Below are 23,948 nucleotides of genomic sequence, written 5' to 3' on the forward strand. Positions count from 1 at the left end.
TCACCCTTGAGGTAAATAGATTTTTGCCCCACTTCAAGCCATCACACTACTCTATTTAAGTGCATACACAAATATTTGCTAATTATACTAAGAAGTAAGAGCCATCATCATTCATGGGGTTGCCTTTTTCCATTTTTTACAAAGCTTACAAAATTCATGGAAAGCTATTGAATAAGGTTTTGGGAATTTCAACAAAGCCTTAATAGCAAGTGAGAGTTGAAGTGATATTGAGTTGGTTTAAGACTTGGAGCATGGTAATCAAATTATGGATGTAGTGAATGACATAGAGATGATCGATAACGCGGACATTGAGGTTATGCAAAAACAAGAATAACAATTGATCGAGTTTGTGAATGGACAGGGGTTTGATCGACTAAGTATTTATATAGTAGGAGCTGAAAATGGCAATATTATATTGTTATTCTTTTTCGATGAGAATTTGAAATTTTTTGCATATAAAAATATTTAAAGGATTTGCTATGAGATTTCAAATCATTCAATCCAAATACAACTTACACGTACATTGTAACAAGATTTATAAAATCAAAGAAAACTCCTTATACAACATAGTATCAGATCACATGCCACATCAATATGCATATGAAAGAAAAATGAGAACTGAAATTCAGAGCCAAAAACATTCTAAATTATATATGTATATATATTTGATTTTATTTATTTTCAAAGCTAAAACAATGAGATTTTGTTGAATAAAGATTGTACTATTTTCTAAATTATTTTTACGAAAAAAGAAAAGAAAAAGTAGAAGATCTAACCAACTTTCAATCCAAATAATAAGATAAAAAACAAAAATAAAAAAAGGAGAAAGAATAAAAAATAAATAAATAAAAAGAAATAGGATTTGGAATCTCTCTCTCGTCCACCGGAAGAGGGGAGCTGAGCTGAGCCGCAATCCCCACCTCTTTTGATTTCCCACTCCACTCCACCCGTTTTCCCATTTTCCCATAAAACCCCTCAAATTTATTATCCACCAAGAAAACCATTTATTCTAACTATATATATGTGTGTGTGAATGTATAAAGCATAATAACATAAAACAGGAAAAAGGTGAGAAACATACAGAACAATCCCCTTCAATTCGCCGATTAAATCCGAAATCTCTGCGATTTTTGATCGGTCGGACGGCCGGCATCATCTGATGGGGGAACCATCATCCCTCGGTGGGGAAGTTTCCAGCCTTGTGGAGCAAGCTAAGGAGTTGCAGGAAAAAGCGGCGTCTCTCATCTCCCGCACCTCCAGAGAAGAAGAGGCGCTCCGCCAGCGCGTTGCCTCACTTGATTCTCGCATCAACTCTCTCCGTACTTCCAAACACGATGATAAAGTATGCTTCTGCTCGTTTTTTTTAACTCATGCATGATGCGAGTATATGGTTATGATGCGTTTTCGTTTGCTGATGCTTTTGCTTCAATTGCAAGTTGGAAGAGGAGTTGGTGAGAGCTAGGTATGTGTTGAGTGAAGGAGATGCGGCAGCATTTCTTCCCAGCAAATCTAATGGTTTGTTGTTTTTGTTGTTAGATTTGTGCTGTCTATGTGAAATGGATTAGTATACTATTTTTATTTGTTGTGTAGGGAGATTTTTGAGGATGTTTCTGGGACCGATTAATGTGCGGGCCAATAGGAAAAATGTGAAGTTGAAAGTAAAGGAGGAATATAACAACTTCAGAGTATGATCTTATATCCAACTTATGGATGCGTTTTAGATTTTTGTTTATTAACCGTTGTGTTATACTAGTAATTTGCTGGATTCTTGGGTTTTTCCTTTTGGTTCGATATGTATTGGTAAATTCTATATGTAGTGGCTTCTCGGTGCGTGTGAGCTTAGAGGACAAGAGTAATGAGCATTACAATTCTTTTCTTAATCAATTGATCAAAAGCTTCTGCTTCCTATTTGTTGAACACATTTTATGTTCCATGGCAGGATAGAACAGCATTTTTGTTCCTCTTCTTGCCAACACTTTTGCTTATGTTGAGGTCATGGATTTGGGATGGATGTCTGCCTGCATTGCCAGTTCAACTATACCAGGTTTACTATGTTGCGAAAGTTTCTTCTAGGATTTATGTTTACAATTTCTACTATTCACACCTGTGGACGTTATGTCTTTTTCCAGGCATGGTTGCTGTATCTCTACACAGGTCTGGCTTTGAGAGAGAACATCTTGAGAGTTAATGGAAGTGATATACGACCATGGTAATTGAATATGGTTCAAACCATTTCCTTTTCTTTTTGTCTTTTATGATTTAAGCTACAGCATCTTATTCAGCATTGAGGAAATAATTTTTTTTTTTTGAAACCTGTTTTGCCATGAATTTTCAAAATTTTCCAGAAATGAGAAAACCTTTTTGTTCTTTTGGTTCAGACAAGAGAAAATGGTGCTGCTTTGGTTGGTTTCCTGTATCATGCTGATTATGTTGCTTTACTACAGGAATAAATGCCCAAATTAGGTACTTGTCTAAGTGGGAGAGATACGGAATTTCCAATTTTAGGATGCTGGAATGTAGTAAATAAGGAGATACGTCTGCATGAACAATCATGATCCTGCCACTAGTCATAAAAGACACATGAAACATGCACCTAGTTGGCAGGTACAAGCCTGGCGCCTTATTTAGGCCAGGGTGCAGGCCTTTTATAAGGTGCATGACTTGTCTGCGCTTTGCAACCTTTTTTCTCAACACTCAAGGCACGGCTATTAGAAAGGGCAGCCTATTGCATTACTTGATGAGTATTTTTGTTGATCACCCTTGTTGCTAACAACTTAACTTCCCCCAAAAAGAAATCTACCCTACCTGCTGAGTACTAGAACTGTCATGGTCGATTGACTTATAATTTTCCAGCATTATGTGCTCATTAGTCCTGAATATTTGTTAGTTTTGGCTGTAAAACGTTAAAGTTTTGCAGATTAGTTTAATTAAAACAGGATTTTGCCTGCAGGTGGATTAAACATCATTACTTTGCTATGGCTATGGCTCTCATTAGTCTTACTTGGGAGATAGAGAGAGGACCTGATTGTGCTCAGAAACAGGTGGTTTATGCATACAAACTTTCTCTCACACAAAGCGAAACATTCACCCACCTCCCACTACAAAAAGAATTATTCGTTTGGATTCCCTGCATAGTTTTCTCCATTTGTTTTCTTCTTCCCTTTCTTTTATATCATATGATCGAACATGAAATGGTAATGCAGAGAGGTGTAGAGCTGTTCCTTAAATGGGCGATCATGCAAGGAGTTGCAATGATTCTTCAGAATAGATATCAAAGACAGAGACTTTATACACGCATTGCGCTTGGCAAGGTCATAAGTTTGGCTGCTTGTAGAATTACTGGGTTGCTCTTCCATTTGCTTTGCTACCTTTGCCTCAGTCTCAGTCTTTTGAAAATTTGGACTCCTTTTCTTATAGATAATTTTCTGTAATTATGCTTATGAAGATGTGCTTTTGCATGTGCGACAGATTGCCAAGACATGTGAAATAGTAAAAAACAATTTTGTCCAATAGATTATACGTTTGTGTGATTTTTTAGTATCAAGTGAGAAGAAGCAAAAGATATTTTTCTTTTTTTTTCCTTTACCTTTTTCTCAAATTGGTTTCAGTCTGTTTATGCATGCTGAATAGCTCCCAGAAAAAGCTCACAGCATTTTCATTTTAGGGTAATACTTGGAGCTGCACTCAGCTATTGTTTGAGGACAATTTCAGCAACATAAGAAGTAATGTTGGCTTATTATTGGCGTGATTGTTCTCTATGTTCTACTGCTGTTTTTCATTGTAGGCAAGGAGAATGGATGTTGTTTGGGGAGAAACTGCAGGAGTGCAGGGTCAGTTACTGCTGCTGTGCCCAATACTTTTCATTTTGCAGGTATTCCTGCCAACTTCTTTTTCTATTTCCCCTCATCATTGTACAGATGTTTGTTTGGTTCAATCAGAGGAAAGGGGGAGGGGAAGTGAAAAGGCGCGATGAAGGGCAAAGAATAATAGTTTTTTTTTATAAGTTGTTCGGTATGATTGGAAATGAACTAATGGAGAAAACACTTCCCCATGTTTGGTACGAATTGAGAAAGAAAGACCGGTTGGCCCTTTCTCTTCATTTTGTACTAGAAATAAACAAGTTAGTACAATACTAAAATAATTTAAAGTTTAACTTTAAGAACTGATTAATAAGTATATTTTTTAGGGTTAAATACAATTACCACCCTTAAAGTATCCACCCCACATCAATTACCCCCTAAAGTATTAAAACCTTTAGAAACCCCCCTGACCTTTTTATTTTAAGTTTGAAAAGTCCATTTTATCCTTACAAAAATTGTTTTCTGAAAGAAAAAATGAAGGTATCTAGAATGCCAAATCATCCTTTGTCAAAGTTTTTTCTAATTCTAGTTTTACTTATTCATCAAACACTTTTTATTATCGTAACCCTAAAGTACTTGGAGCTCACAATTTTTTAGTTTAACTTATTGGTCAAACCAAATTAAAATAAATTTACGCATGCATAAAGATATATATATTTATATATCTACTTAAAAAGATATACAATTAATAAAATTAAAATGACAGATGAACTAATAACAAAAATAAAAAATTTAATACATATTTATAATATATATATGTGATAATTATATGCATGAATAAATTTATTTTTAACTTGGTTTGATAAACAAGGGAAATTATAATAAAATGGCCCCAAGTCCTTTAGGATTATGAAAATAAAAAGAGTTCGATAAACAAGTGTTACTAGAATTAGACAAAACTTTGACAAATGATGATCTTGACATTTTAGAAATCTCTTTCTTTATTTTTCTCACGACGCAATTTTTATAATGGGAAAAATGGACCTTTAAAGCTTAAGAATTAATGGTCATGGGTTTTTTTTGAAGGTTTTAATACATTAGGGGTTTGGGGTTGATACTTCAGGGTTGGTAACTATATTTAACTCTATTTTTTATATGGTTATCTTTTCTAAAATTTTATGTACGGGTGTTATCAGCTGGAAAAGAGAAGAAAGAAATGGAGGAAAATGATATGAATGAGTAGTAGTGTAAATAAAAATAAAATATGTAGCTTTTTGTATTTTAGCTTTATACACTCACTTTTTCTGCCCAATTTTGGAAGTAAACAAAATTGGACATAAGGGTTTCATATACATTCAGTTTTAATTTTCCTTTGTCTATTCCCTAACCAAACACCAAATTTTTTCTTGTACATCCATTTTTCTTATACACCCTTTTTTCTCCAACAAAACAAGCTCTAAGTGTCTAGTGGAGGTGCTTTGTCTAAAACATGATGTTTATACCCTCTTCAAACTTCATAACTATTCTACTCCCTTCTTTTCAGGGTTTTGAAGCCTATGTTGGGGTCTTGTTGCTTAAAACTGCACTTGCTGGATTCAGTTCGGACTGGCAGGTATAGTATCAATATATCACTGAATATGGATTTTTGTTAGATTTTTCGGTGACTTGCAACAACTTGAGTTGAACTTTGTTGCATGATTCAAGCTTTGCTTCAGCATTTTTCAACTATAGTTGTATCACATACAATCAGATGGTAATATTTACCTATTTCAGGTAATTACCTGTGGGCTTCTTCTCATAATCATGGCTGTTGGAAATTTTGTTAACACAGTGCAGACCCTCATGACAAAGTCTAGGGTTAAGGCAAAAATACGGAAAGGAAAGAGCAGGCAAGAATTGAATCAGGAATCTGGTGATAAAAGTTTATGATTAGGAAGATGGCTCTTGTTGTGTGAGGTTGTAATAAGGGGACAAGGACTTATTTGCTCAATTTTTCTCTTGAAACATTTAGGCTGCTGATGGGTTTCTGACGGTAATCTTGGATTTTATAAGTTCAAATAGTTAAGATGAGTTTTATACCTTGTAACGAAATGTTATTTGGATGTCCTGACTCACAATATTCTTATTTTGTGTCTTTTGGTTTGATTTTGATAGCACTCGCCATGATTGGGGATTTATACACACTAGAAATGTTAACATTATTTAGACAAATCACCTTTGTTTTTTAAAAAATTACACATATACTTTTCGAAAATGTCAACATCATTACACAATTATCCTTGCTTTTTGGCTTTTTGACTTTTTGACTTTTTGACCGTCAGGAATGATTTCTGTAATTATGTAAAAAAAATAAGAGTGATTTGTATAAGTCAATAATAGATTAAGTAGTGTAAATATAATTATCCTAAGGTATTAAACTCCCGTAATAAGTTGTTCAAACTGCTCGCTGTAATTGGCCATAGTTGCATATTATTTGAAATTCTACCATTTAAGAATATATCTAAAATGCAGTTGGTTTAAATGAGCATATGCTGAATAAAATGCATCTGAATTGTAAAACTAAGCTGGAAATGCTTTCATGCTCGAGCTTGAATTTTACATTTATGTTGGTTTGTACATTCTTGTTCTTGGTTAGGCTAAGTATGAGCTGATCTTGACAGGCTGAAGTTAAATACCCTAAGGCATCATTTGGTTGAACACATTTGGATTTGAGTGACCAATTTAAAGAAAGGATTTAAAATAGCTTCATATTATATACATATTAAATAACTTGGAATTTTCTTATAATATTATTAAAAATAACTCAAGAATCAAAGAATTTCAATTTTTCTTTTGTAATAATAACTACAAATTCATTAATCCAAACACAATATAAATACTTGTGCCTGAACCATCAGGATGGTGGACCATTCCATGTGAAGGAATTTTTGCCGCAGCCCTAGTAACGTCTTCAGCCTCCCTCCCCTTTCTGTAAAGTTGAGCAACATTTAGTATTGGAAGTCTGGAACATGAATACATGATAATGCAATAACTTATCGCTGAACAAGATGCCGATGCTGAGCCTGTTGGTCTTGTCTCCGGGGTAAAATTAGCAACTGAACTCGACCAGAACAGGTTAACATTAACATCTGCATTCAACCTTGACTGACAGACTGAAATTGGGCGAGTCCCAACTCCAGCAAGATGTTTCTCAGATACCCTACTAGCGATTCATAATAGCAAGGTTTTGGAAAGAGGTGTCCATGCAACCCTCAATAAAAAATAGAGTTCTCTCGGGACTTTCAGGTTTCCAGAGGCCTGGAAAATTGATATGCCTGCATGAAGCAATTAAAGGGAAGACGGAATCTTAGTGTTCTTTATTTTATCAATTGTGGAGCCTCCACACGTAGTTGTAATAATTAATGAGCTCAGAATCATGTGGGCGGAAGTGATATAGTTTAGAAAATTGATTGGGCATCATCCAAGATAAACATGGTACGGAAATATAAGCATGAACATTACGGTCTAAAATTCATGACGGGTGCTGTGTAAGGCCTTCAGCTCCTCCAACTCTTCCCCATGAGCAATTCCAGGTTCAATAAAGCACAACTGAGACAAAACCACATGTTACCAACTCCTCGAATTACAATAAGACAAACAAAATATCAAGCAGAACACGTGACAACCTGGTACTGCGGCTTCTTCAGTGTGTGGACACCTCTCTTAATCAATTTCTGCCACCCAACGTTCACTCTGAAGGATTTTTCCAGAGCTCTTGTTTTCTAGAAAGAATCGGATTGGAAGTCAGAATGGCGGCTAATTGTGATCAAGCAATCTGGAAGTATTCTATACTTAATTTATGAATCTGGTGCATGCAGCAATGGGTTTATCAACAAGACCAAGAAGAATCATCAAGAGTAAGGTAAAACAGAAGGTGATTGCAGACTTATAAGCTCATAGAATTCACCTAGTTCACTAGGCTATGTTTGGATGAATAATTTGGAATTGATGAATGGATTCGGAGGAAGGATTTCCAATAACTTCATATTAGATGGATTTGAAATCAATCAATATAGTCCAAAATGGGAATTCATAATTCTGAAATTTTCTATAGAGCATTGAATCATCCAAACAAATTTGGTGGACTTGTTACTATGAATTTGAAATCCTTAGTTTCAAATCCATCAATCCAAATGCATCATAAGAGAATTTAAACACAAAAAGTGTGGTCAATGTTAAACTATCAGTTTGCACTTAGCATCTTGTCTCCAGAATAGTCGTCGTATTTCATAGACTACAGTAAAACTGAAGCTTATAACAACAGAAATAAATGCAGATGGAATGTTCTTACTTCAGCAGGATCGAAAATCAGTAAGTTGTACAGCTGCTTCCCGTTCTTCTGATGCTTAGCTTGAATACCAACAATGGTTCTCGAATGGCCATCATGTTGGAAGTACAATGGCCTGCTCAGGAATGTCTAGGTTAAGATTGAGTTATGCATGCTTAAAAAGAAATTGTCCTTGATTAAAACAAATATCTAAGAAAATAAGCATCATCATTATTATATTATAAGAATTTTATGATAGCAACTCCCATTTACTTACGCTTTCTCGCTAAGAACAACACGACGGTCGCTTGATCTGCTGACATTGCTTCCAGAGAAGTAATTCCACACCCACTCAGTAAGAATCTGATGTCCCTTATCCTTAGACGAAACACTAAAATGTTTATAGCTTTGGTTCCAGGAGGAAACTGTAGGTGGCAAATCTAGTTTCCCCTTCGACAGAAATATATCCATTGGTCCATAAACCTGTGGAAGTTCCCTTGTATCAAGGCCTAAATGAAGAGCTGAAGAAGCCGCCAACTCAAAATCTCTACTGGAAAAATCGACTATCCTGGCACGCAGACCAAAGGAACGGAGAAGTGCAGCGCATTCAGTGGTTCCAATCCAGTTTCTCTTGCCATATATTTTCTGATCAAATTCATCTGCACCAGGAGTATCAAAACCTTTTTCCCAAGCAAGTTCAAGCCATCTTTGTAGAGATCCAATACTAGGTACAAACCCAGAACCACCATACAGCACCTCTCTTGCTTCTTGTCGTTGGGCAATCAAGTGTGAGCTAAGCATTTGGATATTACGCCACCCACATCCCCACCCAGCGTCCCATGAGTCAGTGCTCTGAAAATGATCGACATGCCCAGACAAGATACTTGTGGAGTCTCCTGATTCTAATTCCAAACATTTTCTTAACATAGTCATCAAACCGCCTTCGACTTTGTAGAATGACTCCTTACTCTGTGAGCGGAATAAAGAGGCGTGCCTCTCATCGCAAGTGTTCCCAATGGTTGCAGTTACCTTGGCATCACACCTAGAAGAACTGTTCTGAGGATCATCCCCACAACTAGGCTTACATTCCGAGGAATCTTCCGCCTGCAAATAAAATGCATTTGGCATATTACCATTATTGATGACGCAACAATTCAAGCATGCAAATCAATTGATCTCAACTATATAAACATTATGCAAATTCTATAGTTGTTGCTCGAACTAGTCCACTTTTCCTGTTCCTCCAGCGCTCAGTTCCAGCACAACAACGCAACAAAACAGAACAGGAATAAAGAAAATAAGTAGACACTCCCTTTGGCGGCATATGACATTTCAAACTGCTACAAGTTAAAAAACTATGAGAAATTGACAAATACACACTGTTCAAACAAATAACTAATCACAAGCAGCTGATTTCACCTTAATCCGCCAAAAAAAAACCTCGAAACAATCTATTCAAACAAATCTGTATCCACAAAATAAAACGACAAAACGAAAGGGAAAAACCACCAAAACGCATACTGACATACAATTCGAGGCAGCGTAGGCGGAGTACGAGCAATTTGCTGCGCGAATTCAAAGTCTCTGGCGTAATCTTCATCAGAGAAATGCTCATCCACATGCCTGCGGAATCAAACCCCAAAATAAAGACAAATACAGAAAACTGAAACGAAAAGAACACATCAACACATACAAATATACCTCAAAAACAAGGAGAACAAAGAGCATACAAAATACCTCTCGAGTTCGGGAGACGGAATGCTGAAATTACAAATAGGACAGGTCGCGAAATCCATTGCGGAGCTCAAAATTTGAACTGGAGAAAGGGAAGACTGTAGAATTATGAAGCGCGGTAGAACCAGGGATTTATAGGATCTGATAATGGAAATTACATTATTCAAATTTTTAATTCTTTATTCACGAAATCTCCTTTTTTCCTTTCTATTTTTCTCCTCAATAAATACGATTCATTTAAATACATGCGCATCGAATATTAATTAAATATATCAATAATTCCAAAGTTGACGCCAATTTCGATAATAATACTGAAATCTCTCTTTGTTTCTTGGAGGCAATCTTGTGTATTTTTTTGCCATCAAATACGGTACGCGGAAGATGAATTTTACGGATTAATTGTATTAAAATACGACGTAATTGCGAATAATCAAAAGCATGTGAGTGAGATAAACATATAAAACTAGTAAATGTTTATAACAGTTATTCAGATATTTTTTCCATTGTTTTTAATCAAAAACTAAGTAGGAAAAAAAATTAAGAAAAGAGCAAATCTCTAAATCCTCAATCTCCATATTAAGTATACCTCCAATCTCAAATAGATTATATATTTAACTCGCATTATTATTATGTGATTATTCTTTTTTTTAAATTAATTTTCAACGTGTATTTTATTATTCTGTTATTTAGAATAAATTAGATTAATATCACATTTGATCCATTTATTATGTCACTTATTTGAATTTTATCCCTCGTATTTATTATTCACATTTCAAGATTCGTCAAATTTAACCGCATCATAAAATATTCACTAAAATTAAAAGAATTTTCAAAAAAGAAAAATGTATAAGTGCTCAAGAGATTTTATACCCAACCATTTTTTGGAAATATAATAGTATCACCATTTCATCAAACAAATTTCTTACGTATCTATACTATAATAAAATATAATATTTTATTGTAATAATTTTTTATTATCTAAATTTGCCTTTTATTTTTTTTTAAATTATCAAACTAGTAATTTTAATAATTTTTAATAATTTAATAATATATTTTTTTCCTCTTAATCACCCACTACTCCACATTTATAATAATTTATTCTTTTTATAATTTTCTTCTTTACTAAAGTTTTTTTATATGCTCACTGAAACCGCGTGCAATAAAAAATTAGTACTATTAAAATGAAAATTTACTTATATATAATGATAAAATAAAAAAAATGTACTAAAAATTTCTTAAAATCAACCTAATAACCATCCCAAGTTTGATAAAAATTTCTATATATCCAGATAATAAAAAGACTAAACTACAACCAATCAGAATAATACAAATACCAAATAATGTTATAAATCAAATAAAAATGCACATGGAGAGCCAAGTGGAAATAAAGAGAAGAAGAAAAAAAAAAAAAAGAAGAAGCAATAAATCATTTGCTTAAGATTGAATTTTTTTTTTACAGATGTTTAGAATATTTTTAAATTGTTTTATGTATTTGATGATGTAACTTTTATGTATTTATTTTCTATTTTTATGTCTTATTTTTATGTTTTGTGATTTATGAGATTGTTCGACTTTTATTATTTTGATCAGTTATATTTTAATTTGATGGAATCTTAAAAAGTGAGAATTGAATTTGATGAGGGATCAAATCTAGATAAGTGACATATTTGATGAATCGAAAATAATATTAGTAAGTTTTGCTCAATTGATAGGATTAAGAGCTCACAATCAACATATCACGAGTTCGAATTCTACGCATATAGATTTCCTTGTCTGGTTTCAATTTAAATATATTCTGATATTTGAATGTAGTTGTTCACAAAAATATTTTGAGTTTATAAAAAAATTAAGTACAAGATAAGAACAATGTGGAAATAATATTTTATTGATTTAAATAAAGTGGTTGCAATCTCTGTAATGCAAATAACCCCATGATTCATTTCCCAAAATAACATCTTGTTTCTTCTTTTCAGATGTTGATTCGAGGGTTGATACTTGTTTTTTAATTATATGCGCAATATTTTTTAAATTTGTGAAAGAAAATTACATGTTACCGTGAAATAAAGTATCAAGGCCTTGAGGTGCAAAGCTTCATCGCAACACAATACTATTTTAGATTTGCTCTTATTGTGGATTTGACTTGGGTATGTAATGACATGTGTCGTATTGTGTGTGATGACTTTTTGTGTAATGAATGCTCCTTTCAATAAGCATGAGCTAGGGGTTAGGTAGACTGCTCTAACTTCTGTTGAGTTATAACATCATGAAATTTGTTGGGGATCAATCTTTTGATAGACGTAGTTGAACATATATTCGATTCATTTAGTCAATTCAAAAAAAAAAAATAATATTGAATACATATATATATACACATACATATACATAAAATATATAAAAATAATATGATTTGATAATGATCAACAATTTTTATCCTCAAAAAACACAACATTAAACATACAATAATTTAAATTATCTTAAAAAATAAATTCAAACATACATATTATTTTTAATACACATTTATTTATGATGTTAGTACAAATATTTTGTGTAGAGCATATGTAAAGTCGAAACTCAAGTGAATTGGATATCCCATAGGCATAGACATAGGGCGTCGAGTATGGGAGAAGCTTTGACGAGGGATTTGACATTTTTTCACATATGTGGCCAATGAATGCAGGAAGGGGCCGCCGCCTAATAATTTATAAATAGGCGGAACAGATTCATTGTCAAGTAATCCAAATCTCAACTAATAATTATTTAAGTTTTGGATTGAATGGTCGTACTCCTCCTAGTCCTCGACTCCAAACAATCACATACATTGAACCTAGACATGTCCCCTCCCTACAATTTATGTCTCAAAGTATTAGCAATCCTAGAAAGCACAAATCTTGTTAAAGTCGAACTCGTGTAATTTGATATTTTTAAATATATTTTATTATTTTTGCACTAATCGAATAGAGCTCAAGCCAAGCTCTAGAGTTTATCGAACAAAACATTTTCTTCAAGTTTAGTTTATTAAGTTTTATAATTTGAGTTCAAATAATTTTTTATCGATTGAGTATCAAATAATTAATTTATTTTTCAGCCCTATTCATAACTATATTTTAGTAGCTTTAAAAAAAAAAAAGAAATCATGCATATTTTATAAATTTAATATTAATTAATTTATTATTTTTTATATGCTCTATGATTAATAAAAAAATATTTAAAGAATTACATTGACAAGTATGGTATGCAACAAATTATTAGTAATAATAATAAATTTAAAAGGGCAATTTTGTCAATTCAAAGTTCATGTGCAGGCCATCCTATGTTCTATAAAACCCCCTCGAGATGAAACACCATACTCGGCAAAAATCAACACATTTTCACTATTGCCCCCAAGCTCACACCTCTTCGCCGGCCTTTTCCAAAACATGCCTCCAACCATCGTGCTACCACGCGCCACCCAACGCCGCGACGGTCATCCGGCGGCGGAGAACCTGGAGAAGAGAAACGAAGAGTTGGAGAAGGAGCTGAAGAGAAGCCTGGAAAGGGAGGAGAGGATGAAGGAAGAGCTGGAGAGATTATGGAAGCGGCTGATGGTGGCGGAGGAGGCGGAGGAGCGGCTGTGCAACCAGCTAGGAGAGCTGGAGGCGGAGGCCGTCAATCACGCGAGGGAATATAGGGCCCACATAACGGTTCTGATGGAACAGCTTTCTGTTGCGCACAAACTTCTGCAAGATGCTTCCATTAATGTATAAGTACTATTCCTGCTCCCACTTTTAAATTATTATGATGATATTTTCTTTGTAAAAAGCAGTAAATTACAAAATCACCACAATATTTATTTGTATTTTGGTTTCTTCCCCTTTCATTTTGGTCCTTTTGGTGTGGGGTATTTGCCTTTTAAGTCCATGGGATTTTCGCTTTTTGTCCCTCTGGGAGGGATTTCTGTAAATCTTGTGGAGAGTTATGTATGTATGCTGATGTTTAATTGTTCAGGTTTGTGAATAATATATTATTGATCTCTCTCTCTCTCTCTTATTTTGTTTTTCTAGCTTGCTACAATTTCTTGGATATTGGCAGTCTCTATTTTTATTTGTTATTGACCTTTAATCAATATTTGATGGGGTTATACAATAAAATCCCATAACGACAAACTTATAAAATAGGACAAAGATTTGCGGCCCTCCTGATCTGGTCATACACCGTTGATTTATTGCTCGTATAAGGGTTGTTTGCACGACACGTGCACAGTATGGGTTTTAACGCCTGAAATCCTAAAATATTTGGGGGCTTATAATATAAATATAAATTTATGATCGTGGGGTGCAATTATGTGATCTCATTATAAATTAACCTAATTATTGAAAAGTTTTAATTGAGATCCGCTTCAACAGGCTTAAAGATCTACACTGTAGGCTAGTTCACATTCAAGCCGATGAGTGGATCCCATCTGTTCGAGATCGTCAAGTCATCAATGGCTTTGACCCCAATCAAAATTCAATTTTGATAAAGAATTTGATAATATTGTTATCGGATTATTATTTCTCAGAACCACTGGTAATAGTAATACAAGGTTGATACTAAAATACGATCGTCCGAGAGTGTATCGCTTTGAGAATTCCAACAATTTCGACTCGCATCACCTAAACTTTTATAAACTTAAGATGTGTAAATATATAGATTGCTCTTATTATAACTGATCAAAATAAGCAAGAGCCATCATAGATGATTTAAAAATAGTGGAAGACGCGTTCTTGTTTGTGACGTTGTATTTGAATCAAATACGTGGATGAATACATTCAACTTTATGTTACAATAAGAAATAAAGTCAAAATATCAATAACAATTCAAATTAAAATAAAATAAATATGGGGCAGCCTGATTTTGAGAATCCAAATCAATACCCCTAATTTCTCTATAGATATAATATATGCAATTAATAGTATATAAATTACGTTGTTGTCAAGTCAAATCGTAATAAATTAATAATAATAATAAAAATCCAAACATACTTTATAGATGACGAGGCATGGCATCAAATGAAGGAAAATTTGGGGTGGGTTTATGGGAACGTATCAAATAAAAACGTATCGAAGGATTTGACATTTTGATAGCAAGAATTAAAGGTGGTAACACATGCCCCACGCTTTCCTCTCATTGCGTCCCAACATACTTGTCTTTATTTCCAACCACAATTACCATTACTATCAATTATAAAAAATTATATTTTTAAATTACTCCTTCCCACCCACTACACCATTTTCATATTAAAGAATAATCACTAATCAAAATTCGTTCTCAATTACATCATGATTTTGACACAATTATATTAAAGTATTTGTTATTGTTATTATTTTTATATTTATTTTCTGAATATAGTGTGATGTCAACATCAAAATATATGAATTATACTACATAATAATTTTTAATATTTTAAAAAATTCAATTAATCTTTCTTGCTTGCTACATACAAATATTTGTTTTCTTTCTTGATTTTTGTTAGTCTCAACATTTTAGTTTTGTTATAAGTATTAAAACCGCTCAAAACCGTACCTTTGATTTTGGTTTTTAAAAGTGACAATTTAAAAAGTTATTTTATAAAACTGCCAATGATAATTCAATTTGAGAATAATTTTAAAAAAAAATCGAAACCACGTCACGAGCACCCTTAACTAAAAATGCTAATGACCTAAATTTATAGAATAAAAAGTATAATTTTATCAAAAACAAAAAAAAAAAAAGAAAAGAGTTTGAAAAGATGATAATGGGGAATGAGTTTTCAACCATAAACAGGCGGCATTAATTATTAAACGTCAAATGAAATGACGAGTCTTGCAACGTTTGCTTATCTTTTTGTAATCAAAGCAAGCAATCCCTTTTCATTGCCTCTCCATCCCAATAGAGAAAAGAAAAGGAAGAAGTAGGCAGGATTAGGAAGCTTTCTTGGTGGGCCCCTATTTTGACTTGTGATTTCAGTTAATTAGGGTTGTAGTTACTCAAAATGGAGTATGAATGCACATGATGCACCCACGTCTCCATAAGCTCCACTCAAATAAAGGTAAGGGCAAACATAGTAGAAAAATTCTTGTGTCATTATTTATTTATCTTTGGATTGAATTAGCTTTAACACCCCTAATATTATATCTAATTGCACAAACATATCTGATGTTTGTAAAACTAGAAACAGATTCCTCGAAGTTATAGTTACAATTCAAGTAAATTCGTTATTTACATAAATATTTCCTAAGGTACATTAAAGTAGGGGTGGGTCAGGGTCGAGTTTTTGAATTTCGGGGTTTTTGGATCGGTACAAAGTCGATGAAACTGAGACTCGACTAATTTCGGTACCTGTTAAAATCAAGTACTCTAAATCTAATACCCCAATTTTTTCTTTCCTTTTTATAATTTAAATGTGAAGAAAAGTAGGAGCAACAATGAAATATCTAAAAACATATTTTTCTTTTCATAACTTTATACCTGTAAATTTTTAATATTAATAACCTGATAAGAAGATCAACCAACTATATATCTTTCTCTTTAATTTTATTTTGATTTTTATTTTTTAATTAAATATCGTATAGTCTACGCGTTTACATGAAAAAATATCGTATACTCAATTTTGATTTTTATTTTTTAATTAACCGACCCAATTTCTTAAAAAATTTAAAGAATACCTGACCCCATTTACATGAACGTGTTTGATTAGGGTCGGGATCCGAACAACCTAATCCGAACGTCCACCCTTACTTCAAAGGGTGTAATTATAATTTCATAAAAGGGCCCGGGGTGTTTGAAAAAATAAGCCTAAGATCAAAGGGTATAATCCAAAATAAATAATTGGAGACGGTATTGGTATTATTGGACAGCCATATCTTTGATCCGACTTGACAAGAAAAAAGAAGAGGATAATTAAGAAAGCAAAGGTGAAGGGATTGATGATTCAACCTCCTAATAGTAGAAAGGGGACCTATCAACACACCATCAGTTTCAACTTTCAAGTACTTGTAGTTTTCAAATGGATGTTTCTATAAAGTGTGGTCTTATCGCGTTACACTATAATGTAAGATACGGACATTTTGTTACATATATATTAAATGTGTATTTAATACGATATTTATCTGTTTAAAATTATCAAATAAAAAAAAAAGATATAATGCCAGGTAAGTCTATTCACATATCCGACACGCTTAGAGTTTTTTTTTTATAATTTAAATTTTTTTTATTGTCTTTCAAAAATAAAAAAAATAAGTTGAATAAACAACGAAAAAGATTTAATTCATTCTCTCAAAGTAAAAGCTTTGGGAATAAATTATTAAAAATTTGAGAGATAATCATAATGATTTACTAATGTGGATGATTAGAAATTTTTTATTGCATACCCTTTTAAAATAAATTAATTATGTATGTTTTTGACGCGATATATTTTGATTGAGAATTTAGATATAGGCATGATTATTTTATGTATTATCTTAATATTTTTTATATTTTAATTTTATGAAAAATATATATAACAAAAATTATATTTTATATAATTATATCAGTATTGTATCGCTTTCTAATTTGTTAAAAATTGTACGACCATATTCATATTATATTATATCCGCATCTGTGTCCATACATTATAGCGTGAGGAAATGGTCCTAGCTACTCATCTTCCAATTCAACCATCCACAGCGTGTTGATTTTGTTGAACTCTCATACATTGAGCACAGGACTTTAAATAAAGCTTAAGAAATATAATTCTTACATATTATTATCATTAAAAATAATAATTCAGAGCTAGCATTAAAATTTTATTTTAGAAAATCAAATCTTGTTGATAACTCCTCTCAATTTATATATCAATCACATAATTACGCAAATATAATCTTTTCTTGGTATGTAAAAGTTCGATGAATTCGACTCCATTCACTACCACTGGCCATTGTTATATGTGCCAGCATATATCACTTATAAACTATCGATGTCTAATTTACGATATATTATCCACTTTAATTTCACAGGGGATTTACGGGATTGTCCTAAAGGGACTTCTTGCTAGGGAAAGGAGGCGTTACGGCTTATAAGCTACTCAAATTCTCCGTCTGCGACCAATATGAAAAACTTACCTACATCAAAAGGTACTTAAAAGTTACTAATCAATGCAATCCTACATCAATAGAGAGATTCGAACTCAGAACCTTTTAATTAAAGATGAGTTGTCTTTACCAATCGAGCCAACAATAAGAATATATAAATATAATTTACTTGCCGTGGAAATTACCTATATATATTCAACTAAATCAGATTAGATGATAAATTACCTAATCAATACTTTTATTAAAGAGGATATATAAAGCACCATCAATTATTACTTTTATATATTCATGTATATATATATACATATAAGCATTTAATATAATAAGACATTATGAGTTCTATAAAAGTATAATAATTATAGGAAAAGACTACACCACAAAAGTCCAGGGCTTGACGTTATTAGAGTCCCAGACGTTACAGTTAGTCGGACCCCATTATTCTATGAACGCATTGGATGACGCTAGGGCGAGTCGCACTTGAATCAAATTGGTAAACACGTCTACATACATTGAAATTTCTTCTTGTGTGTGAAAGCATATACATTAGCCCCAGTTGTGTTCATAGATTAATAAATTAAGTCGATTTAGATCGAGAGAGAAAATCAGAAGAAGGAAGGATCAGAATTCAAACCTTGACCGCGGGTTCTAGAACCACTCTCGCGAAATCGCGGCATCTCCTCGAACAAGCAATCACATACGTTGAACCTGGACACCACCCGTTTTTTAGTTTCCAGCTGCATATAAAAATCCGCAATTCCCATGCATGCTATCAATCATTTCCAGAAATTATTATCATTCGTAGGAGAAGAGAAGGGGCTTAACTGACATCACAGCACAGTAACATTATTTTCACCGATTTTAGTTCGTCGATGGCAGCGGAGACGGAGGCGGTGCTGCGGCGGAGGAACGAGGAGTTGGAGAGAGAGCTGAAGAAGAGTTTGGAGAGGGAGGATAGAATGAAGGAGGAGTTGAGGAGTGCGTGGGGGAGGGTGAGGGTGGCGGAGGAGGGGGAGGAGAGGCTGTGCTGGCAGCTAGGGGAGCTGGAGGCGGAGGCGGTGAACGAGGCTCGAGAGTACAGGGCGAGAGTTATGGAGTTGATGGAACAGCTTTCTGATGCGCACAGACTTCTTCGAGAATCTTCTTCTTCTCCGCCAACCAATGATGACGTTAAAAACTTGTCAATATTGAAATTATAAAGTCTTTAGTTATTTTCTTGTGAGGAGTTGTGTAATAATGTTAGAGAGGAAGAGGGTTTTGTAATTAATGCTGTAGATGTATGTAATAGTTCTCATAATGTTGTTCCAACATTCGTATAGTAAAAAGTTGGGGTTAGGGTTCCCTGTATTAATGTAAATTAGCTAGTAGTATCAGTTATTTGTGAAATTAGCCCATATATCGCCAACCCTGTTAAAAACTCTAGTATTGTATCAATCTGAAACCCACTGCATCCACGGCAGCCGGAGTTACGCTGTGGGCTATCGTGTTGTTAGGATCGTGAATAATTTGAGTAGATTCAAATATATCATTATTTAAATTTGTTTAAATTAACATCAAATTTGAAAAATTACATTTGCATTTGGTACAGTTGCTGCCGCAGTCGAGCTTTAATTGAATCCAACTTAAGTTTAATAATGGGATTGGCACCTACACTACAGGGGAGGCTGATGAGTTTTGGGAATTCTTGTAGAGCATTTGGACTGGGTCCAAGAGTTGCTGGAACTTACCAGGTACAGCATTGCGCCCTATGTTGCGTAGCTAAACTACCTATCCCAGCCCAATACAAATTTTATGGGTACCCCATATTCAGTATGGGATTTTCCTTTATTCTTTATAAAATCACAAATGCAGCATTAAAATTTAATGACCTTTTCACCGTTTTTCTCCTCCCACTTTTAATCTATTATATTTTAATTTTGAGTTCATAAATTATGAATATTTCAATATACAATATACTAATTTTGTATAACGAGAAGTAAAAAATAAGAAATTTAACTTCAATCAACTAAATTAAATAAAAAATAATAATAATAATTATCTTAACCATAATAAGAAAATTAAACATCAAACACCGACATTTGGATTGATAAATTCATTTCGCCTTCTCTTTGTAAATTCTAGGGTTTTATAGATATATTTTGAATGGTTTTGGAAAGTAAAATAAAAAAAGAAGATATGGAAGTTGGGAAGATAGGAGAAAAAGAAGATTTGAAGGATGGAGGAAAACTAAAAAGAAGTCGGGAAAATTTGAACCCACTTGGGTCGGGTTGGGACCCTAATTACCTGACTTAAATGCCACCCTACTTACAGTATCATGGTAATTCTTCAACAAACATGATATAAATCAAACTACGTTGTGATTCATTCATGATCATCAAATTATAAAATAATATATATTCAATCTTGGCTCATCCCATTTTTTCCCAGAACGGAAATTTAGAGCAAATAAGTGTTATTGGGTCACAGATTGCCTATTTATATGCTTTTAGCTATTGAAGGGCAAATCTAGCTACAACTGGGTCTGTGAGGGCATCGATACAAACGAAACTGCTCAAATACCAGACGAGATGTCATGAATGGAATGACAAACAAGAATCAAATTCCTCGCCAAATTTAGAATGTTGGTACAACGTAGTATTATTCTAGCATACAATAAACAGAGTGAAAGAAAACTGTTGCTGTCTCTTTTATGTGGAAGAAGGAAAACTATTTCCTAGTCAAAGATTTCATACCTCAGTAGCTGAGATTTGATTTAGCAGCAGTACTTCATGGGGAACCTCTTCTCCTTTCTTTCAGCTCCGGGCTCCTGCTGATATAAGAGTGAATCAAATTTCCAGATTTCCAAGAATTCTAGGATAATTAATAGAGCATATAATACATAAGATGAAGACTGGTCGATACCTCTCTATATGATCAAGAATAAGCAGCCTTGGTCCGGGGGGTATGTTCACATCTCTAAGAGCACTGAATTTTAACAAGAAATGCAATGACATCAACTGTAAGCCAAGCTTTGCAATGTATATTCAGATGTCATCATAAAGTAATAAGTCATGGGCACTTACCTATCAGTTAGCAGCGGCAAAGTGTTGTCGGTTAACAAGCCTTTCTTGAAATTCTTCTCATAGTTTTGTAGGCCAAGGTTGCTCAACATAGACCTTGTTTTCACATAGTACACATCTTCAGTTGGTGGTTGTGAAAACTTCTGTCCTAACTGCAAGCCAAAAGGAACTTCAACTTATTTAACGTAAAATCCTAAATCACTGTCTGGAGACAAACACAAAAAATTCTTGAATACATAGACTTCATAAGGAAACTGGATTACAACCATTAAAACTGGAAAGCTTCAAACTGAAATACTAAAGAATAAAAACAGTAGATTATTGATCAAAGAAAATTATTTCTGTATATTCACAGTCGTGTTAAGCAATACTGAGATGAATGTACATGTACAGGTTCATGTTTCTCTGCTAAAAATCACCTGGAAAATTCCACCTTGAACCAGCGCAAAGAAAAGACCAGAGGTAACAGCATTCGCTGCCTGATTCGGTCCACCCATCCCACTTACTAATGAAAACATGGCCCCAGAACCAAAAGCTGCAACCATACTGCAGTCACCAGGAGTAGCCAGTCAAAATTTACAGCAGGGAGAACAAAGACGGATAGGAGGATTAAGCAAGAATAAATGCGGACAGGAGGCATAATCAGAGAGAAAAATATTTACTCCATTGGTATATTTATTTTAGAGCATCCAGCTCAAACATGATTGATAGAAAGGACAGGAAGCATAATCAGAGAGACAAATATTTACTCCAATGGTATATTTGTTTTAGAGCATCCAGCACAAAAACCAAATAACCAGCTCCAAGTTCAGAGTCTAGAGACTGAATGAGTTTGTGCTAGGGCTTGAATAGTTGAGTTTGTATTCCTTTAGCCAAAATCAAGACCAAGTATACTGGTGCAATTATGCATCTTATTGTAGCCCTCATAGTTTAGTTTCTCCCATGATGTCCATCAATTCAGTTTGAGTTTGCAGAAAGAGTTTTGTGTCACATAAGTCGCTATGAATTCATTGAGGTAATAATATTCACCTTTTGCACCACATAAACATAAACTAAATCAATAGCCTATCTGAATTTCCTCCCATCCTCATGATCAGAAGTGCAATTATTAAATTAATGGCTCACAAGGAACAACAGAGTTGGCTGTCAAATGCAAAAACTATTGGGTCAGCTTTTCCATCCACATTCCACTTAACTGCTGAAAAATTCCACTTCACTCAATATACCACGTTTGCGGTGATAACTTTAATCTCTATTTCCAAATTTTTTAAAAAAGGACGGGTTCTAGTTTTTCCAACATTTATCATAGGAAACCAACTCGACATGTTCAGGGAGAGACATTTAACCCAGATGCAGTAAGAGTGGCTTCAACTTGCACGTAAAGTAACAAAGAGTTAGTTAGAATGCTTATCAGCCAAATGCACGGGTTATGTCAAAAAGACTCATTAAAGCTCCAAATTCTACCAGTGGGAAATATATCTTGTTTAAGAAACCAGAAGCTGTAAAAGAAAAGACACTTTAGCATGTGAGAAAAGATTAACTTTTGGCCTATCAAACAGGGCCAAAATCACATACCAATATAAGCAGAAAGGTAGAGGTCTGTGATAATTTTTCAGCGAAAGCATACCTCGATTGAACGTCTTCCTTGCCTCTCAATCTTCTCATGATACATGAAATGCCGGCATTGACACCAGTCATGACAGCAAAATTGCGTGCCTGCACCAAAGGACCTCCTGCAAGGGCCTGTAGGCAACAGTATACCAAGTAAGCCTTCATACTATTATCACAAAATTAGTTAACCAGCTAAACCTGAATGTTCATGCAAGAAGTTCATTTACTGGCAATTTGCAAAAATATCAGCCATTTCTCATAAGTCCATAAACATTTTTAAGTCGAAAACCCACTGAACTTTGTACTTGCACTAACTACATTAAACAGTCAATCGGGCTGGGCAGTAGTTACTCTCATCAGTCAATGGTGGCAAAAATACAAATGTAAAAAGTACATTGATCTCAAAACGCTGGAGATCATACCCCCAGCCTTGTCAACGAGAACAAAAGGTAAATTGCAAAAAGGTTAAAAAAATGCAAACGTACGTCAACTTCCGAACTTCATAACACATAATCTAATCCAATAAATTTCACTAAAACGAATATTCACTGTTTCATTGGAAAAAAGTAATTCTGACTACTCAAAATAGCAGAATATAACAACCGATTCCCGAATGAGTAAATTAATCGAGAAAAAATGGAGCATATAGACCTGAGCTTGCTTGAGCGAAGCCATAGCATCCGGGTTGAGGTTAACAGCGTTTGGCGGCGGAGTAACCAAGGAGGAAGCATCACCCGTGAGAGTCCCCATGAAACCGCCAATTGCGGCGCCTTGTGCCCCACTGGTGGCGGTGACGACAGCAGCCTCCACCGGCAAAGACTGCTTCGCCAGCCACCCTTTAAACCTAGTCTCCACCTCTTTCAGCTTAGCCTGCACCACTGCAATTGGGTTCTGCTCAACTTGTCCCATCAAACCGCCGGCCTTGCCTGGAATTTCCACCACCATAATCCCTTGCTTACTTTCCCCCATAATTTCGAATTAACTAGGAAGCTATCGCTTCACTCTCCTTTTACCTTTTCCTAGGAATCAATGGCGCAGGGTTTCTGAATCTGAGTGAAAATTTGGGGGAGGCTGCTTCATGTGAGGAGGTCAGAGAGGGAAGAAATGGATAACACTACTACTGCTAGTGTCTCTTTGCCAATTTCTCCCCTAAAACCCATGACCAAGATTTTCAACGGGCTAATCACGGGAGAATTATACTTTTCATCCCTACACAATACCGTTCATTCAATTTCAGTCCCTAAACAATCTTTATTTATATTTTAAGTCCATAAATTGACAATTCTTTTATGATTTTAATTATTTTCGTTAATTAATGAATTAATTATACTTAGATTCCTTAAAAAAAATGTGAAATTATATTTTTTTCTAAAAA

General features: G+C 34.1%; 5 protein-coding genes across 10 annotated transcripts; 3 read left to right on the forward strand and 2 right to left on the reverse strand.

Annotated features, from left to right (window-relative positions):
• Positions 1 to 866: 866 nt before the first annotated feature.
• Positions 867 to 5,945, forward strand: LOC105166809 (uncharacterized). Of its 2 annotated transcripts, XM_011086297.3 has the most exons (10): positions 867 to 1,342; positions 1,437 to 1,515; positions 1,591 to 1,685; positions 1,940 to 2,044; positions 2,130 to 2,209; positions 2,951 to 3,041; positions 3,204 to 3,311; positions 3,785 to 3,871; positions 5,344 to 5,412; positions 5,574 to 5,945. In XM_011086297.3, exons 1-10 carry the CDS (start codon positions 1,160 to 1,162, stop codon positions 5,727 to 5,729), a joined length of 1,053 nt encoding a protein of 350 aa, XP_011084599.1. In that variant the 5' UTR covers positions 867 to 1,159; the 3' UTR covers positions 5,730 to 5,945. The 2 variants fall into 2 exon arrangements, with proteins under 2 accessions (XP_011084599.1, XP_020551211.1); XM_020695552.2 differs by lacking the exons at positions 1,437 to 1,515; positions 1,591 to 1,685 and having other exon boundaries at positions 870 to 1,342.
• Positions 5,946 to 6,566: 621 nt separating this feature from the next.
• LOC105166807 (Peptidase C78, ubiquitin fold modifier-specific peptidase 1/ 2) lies at positions 6,567 to 18,868 on the reverse strand. Of its 4 annotated transcripts, XM_088882836.1 has the most exons (9): positions 18,729 to 18,868; positions 18,538 to 18,640; positions 9,844 to 9,922; positions 9,636 to 9,729; positions 8,384 to 9,210; positions 8,131 to 8,242; positions 7,466 to 7,561; positions 7,302 to 7,388; positions 6,567 to 7,114 (listed from the first exon to the last, which is right to left on the reverse strand). In XM_088882836.1, exons 1-8 carry the CDS (start codon positions 18,732 to 18,734, stop codon positions 7,305 to 7,307), a joined length of 1,401 nt encoding a protein of 466 aa, XP_088738962.1. In that variant the 5' UTR covers positions 18,735 to 18,868; the 3' UTR covers positions 6,567 to 7,114; positions 7,302 to 7,304. The 4 variants fall into 4 exon arrangements, with proteins under 4 accessions (XP_088738962.1, XP_020551080.2, XP_020551079.2 ...); XM_020695421.2 differs by lacking the exon at positions 18,729 to 18,868 and having other exon boundaries at positions 6,567 to 6,768; positions 18,538 to 18,667; XM_020695420.2 differs by lacking the exon at positions 18,729 to 18,868 and having other exon boundaries at positions 18,538 to 18,667.
• LOC105166806 (protein RESPONSE TO LOW SULFUR 3) lies at positions 13,176 to 13,853 on the forward strand. The gene has a single exon (XM_011086293.3). The coding sequence runs from the start codon at positions 13,257 to 13,259 to the stop codon at positions 13,581 to 13,583; it is 327 nt and encodes a 108-aa protein (XP_011084595.1). The 5' UTR covers positions 13,176 to 13,256; the 3' UTR covers positions 13,584 to 13,853.
• On the forward strand, positions 18,776 to 19,299 carry LOC105166808 (protein RESPONSE TO LOW SULFUR 3). Its single transcript, XM_011086296.3, has one exon. The coding sequence runs from the start codon at positions 18,776 to 18,778 to the stop codon at positions 19,100 to 19,102; it is 327 nt and encodes a 108-aa protein (XP_011084598.1). The 3' UTR covers positions 19,103 to 19,299.
• Positions 19,300 to 20,476: 1,177 nt separating this feature from the next.
• On the reverse strand, positions 20,477 to 23,725 carry LOC105166805 (chloroplastic import inner membrane translocase subunit HP30-2). Of its 2 annotated transcripts, none has more exons than XM_011086292.3 (6): positions 23,225 to 23,725; positions 22,590 to 22,705; positions 21,382 to 21,508; positions 20,966 to 21,114; positions 20,805 to 20,867; positions 20,477 to 20,709 (listed from the first exon to the last, which is right to left on the reverse strand). In XM_011086292.3, exons 1-6 carry the CDS (start codon positions 23,540 to 23,542, stop codon positions 20,670 to 20,672), a joined length of 813 nt encoding a protein of 270 aa, XP_011084594.1. In that variant the 5' UTR covers positions 23,543 to 23,725; the 3' UTR covers positions 20,477 to 20,669. The 2 variants fall into 2 exon arrangements, with proteins under 2 accessions (XP_011084594.1, XP_011084593.1); XM_011086291.3 differs by having other exon boundaries at positions 20,477 to 20,712.
• Between the last annotated feature and the right edge of the window lie 223 nt (positions 23,726 to 23,948).

Source organism: Sesamum indicum, linkage group LG7, assembly GCF_026168435.1.
Source record: "Sesamum indicum cultivar Baizhima isolate 11 linkage group LG7, ASM2616843v1, whole genome shotgun sequence".
NCBI classification, from domain to species: domain Eukaryota; kingdom Viridiplantae; phylum Streptophyta; class Magnoliopsida; order Lamiales; family Pedaliaceae; genus Sesamum; species Sesamum indicum.

Excerpts from the sequence above, each read along its gene's own strand:
- LOC105166808 (XM_011086296.3), top strand. The coding sequence starts at position 18,776 with ATGGCAGCGGAGACGGAGGCGGTGCTGCGGCGGAGGAACGAGGAGTTG.
- LOC105166806 (XM_011086293.3), top strand. The coding sequence starts at position 13,257 with ATGCCTCCAACCATCGTGCTACCACGCGCCACCCAACGCCGCGACGGT.
- LOC105166809 (XM_011086297.3), top strand. The coding sequence starts at position 1,160 with ATGGGGGAACCATCATCCCTCGGTGGGGAAGTTTCCAGCCTTGTGGAG. Across the intron at positions 1,343-1,436 it reads CTTCCAAACACGATGATAAA|TTGGAAGAGGAGTTGGTGAG; the intron begins GTATGCTTCTGC and ends TTCAATTGCAAG. Across the intron at positions 2,045-2,129 it reads TGCCAGTTCAACTATACCAG|GCATGGTTGCTGTATCTCTA; the intron begins GTTTACTATGTT and ends GTCTTTTTCCAG.
- LOC105166807 (XM_020695421.2), bottom strand. The coding sequence starts at position 18,667 with ATGGGAATTGCGGATTTTTATATGCAGCTGGAAACTAAAAAACGGGTG. Across the intron at positions 9,923-18,537 it reads TTCTAGAACCCGCGGTCAAG|TTCAAATTTTGAGCTCCGCA; the intron begins GTTTGAATTCTG and ends CCCTTTCTCCAG. Across the intron at positions 9,730-9,843 it reads CCGTCTCCCGAACTCGAGAG|GCATGTGGATGAGCATTTCT; the intron begins GTATTTTGTATG and ends TTGATTCCGCAG.
- LOC105166805 (XM_011086291.3), bottom strand. The coding sequence starts at position 23,542 with ATGGGGGAAAGTAAGCAAGGGATTATGGTGGTGGAAATTCCAGGCAAG. Across the intron at positions 22,706-23,224 it reads CTTCGCTCAAGCAAGCTCAG|GCCCTTGCAGGAGGTCCTTT; the intron begins GTCTATATGCTC and ends TGTTGCCTACAG. Across the intron at positions 21,509-22,589 it reads AAGGAAGACGTTCAATCGAG|TATGGTTGCAGCTTTTGGTT; the intron begins GTATGCTTTCGC and ends TGGTGACTGCAG.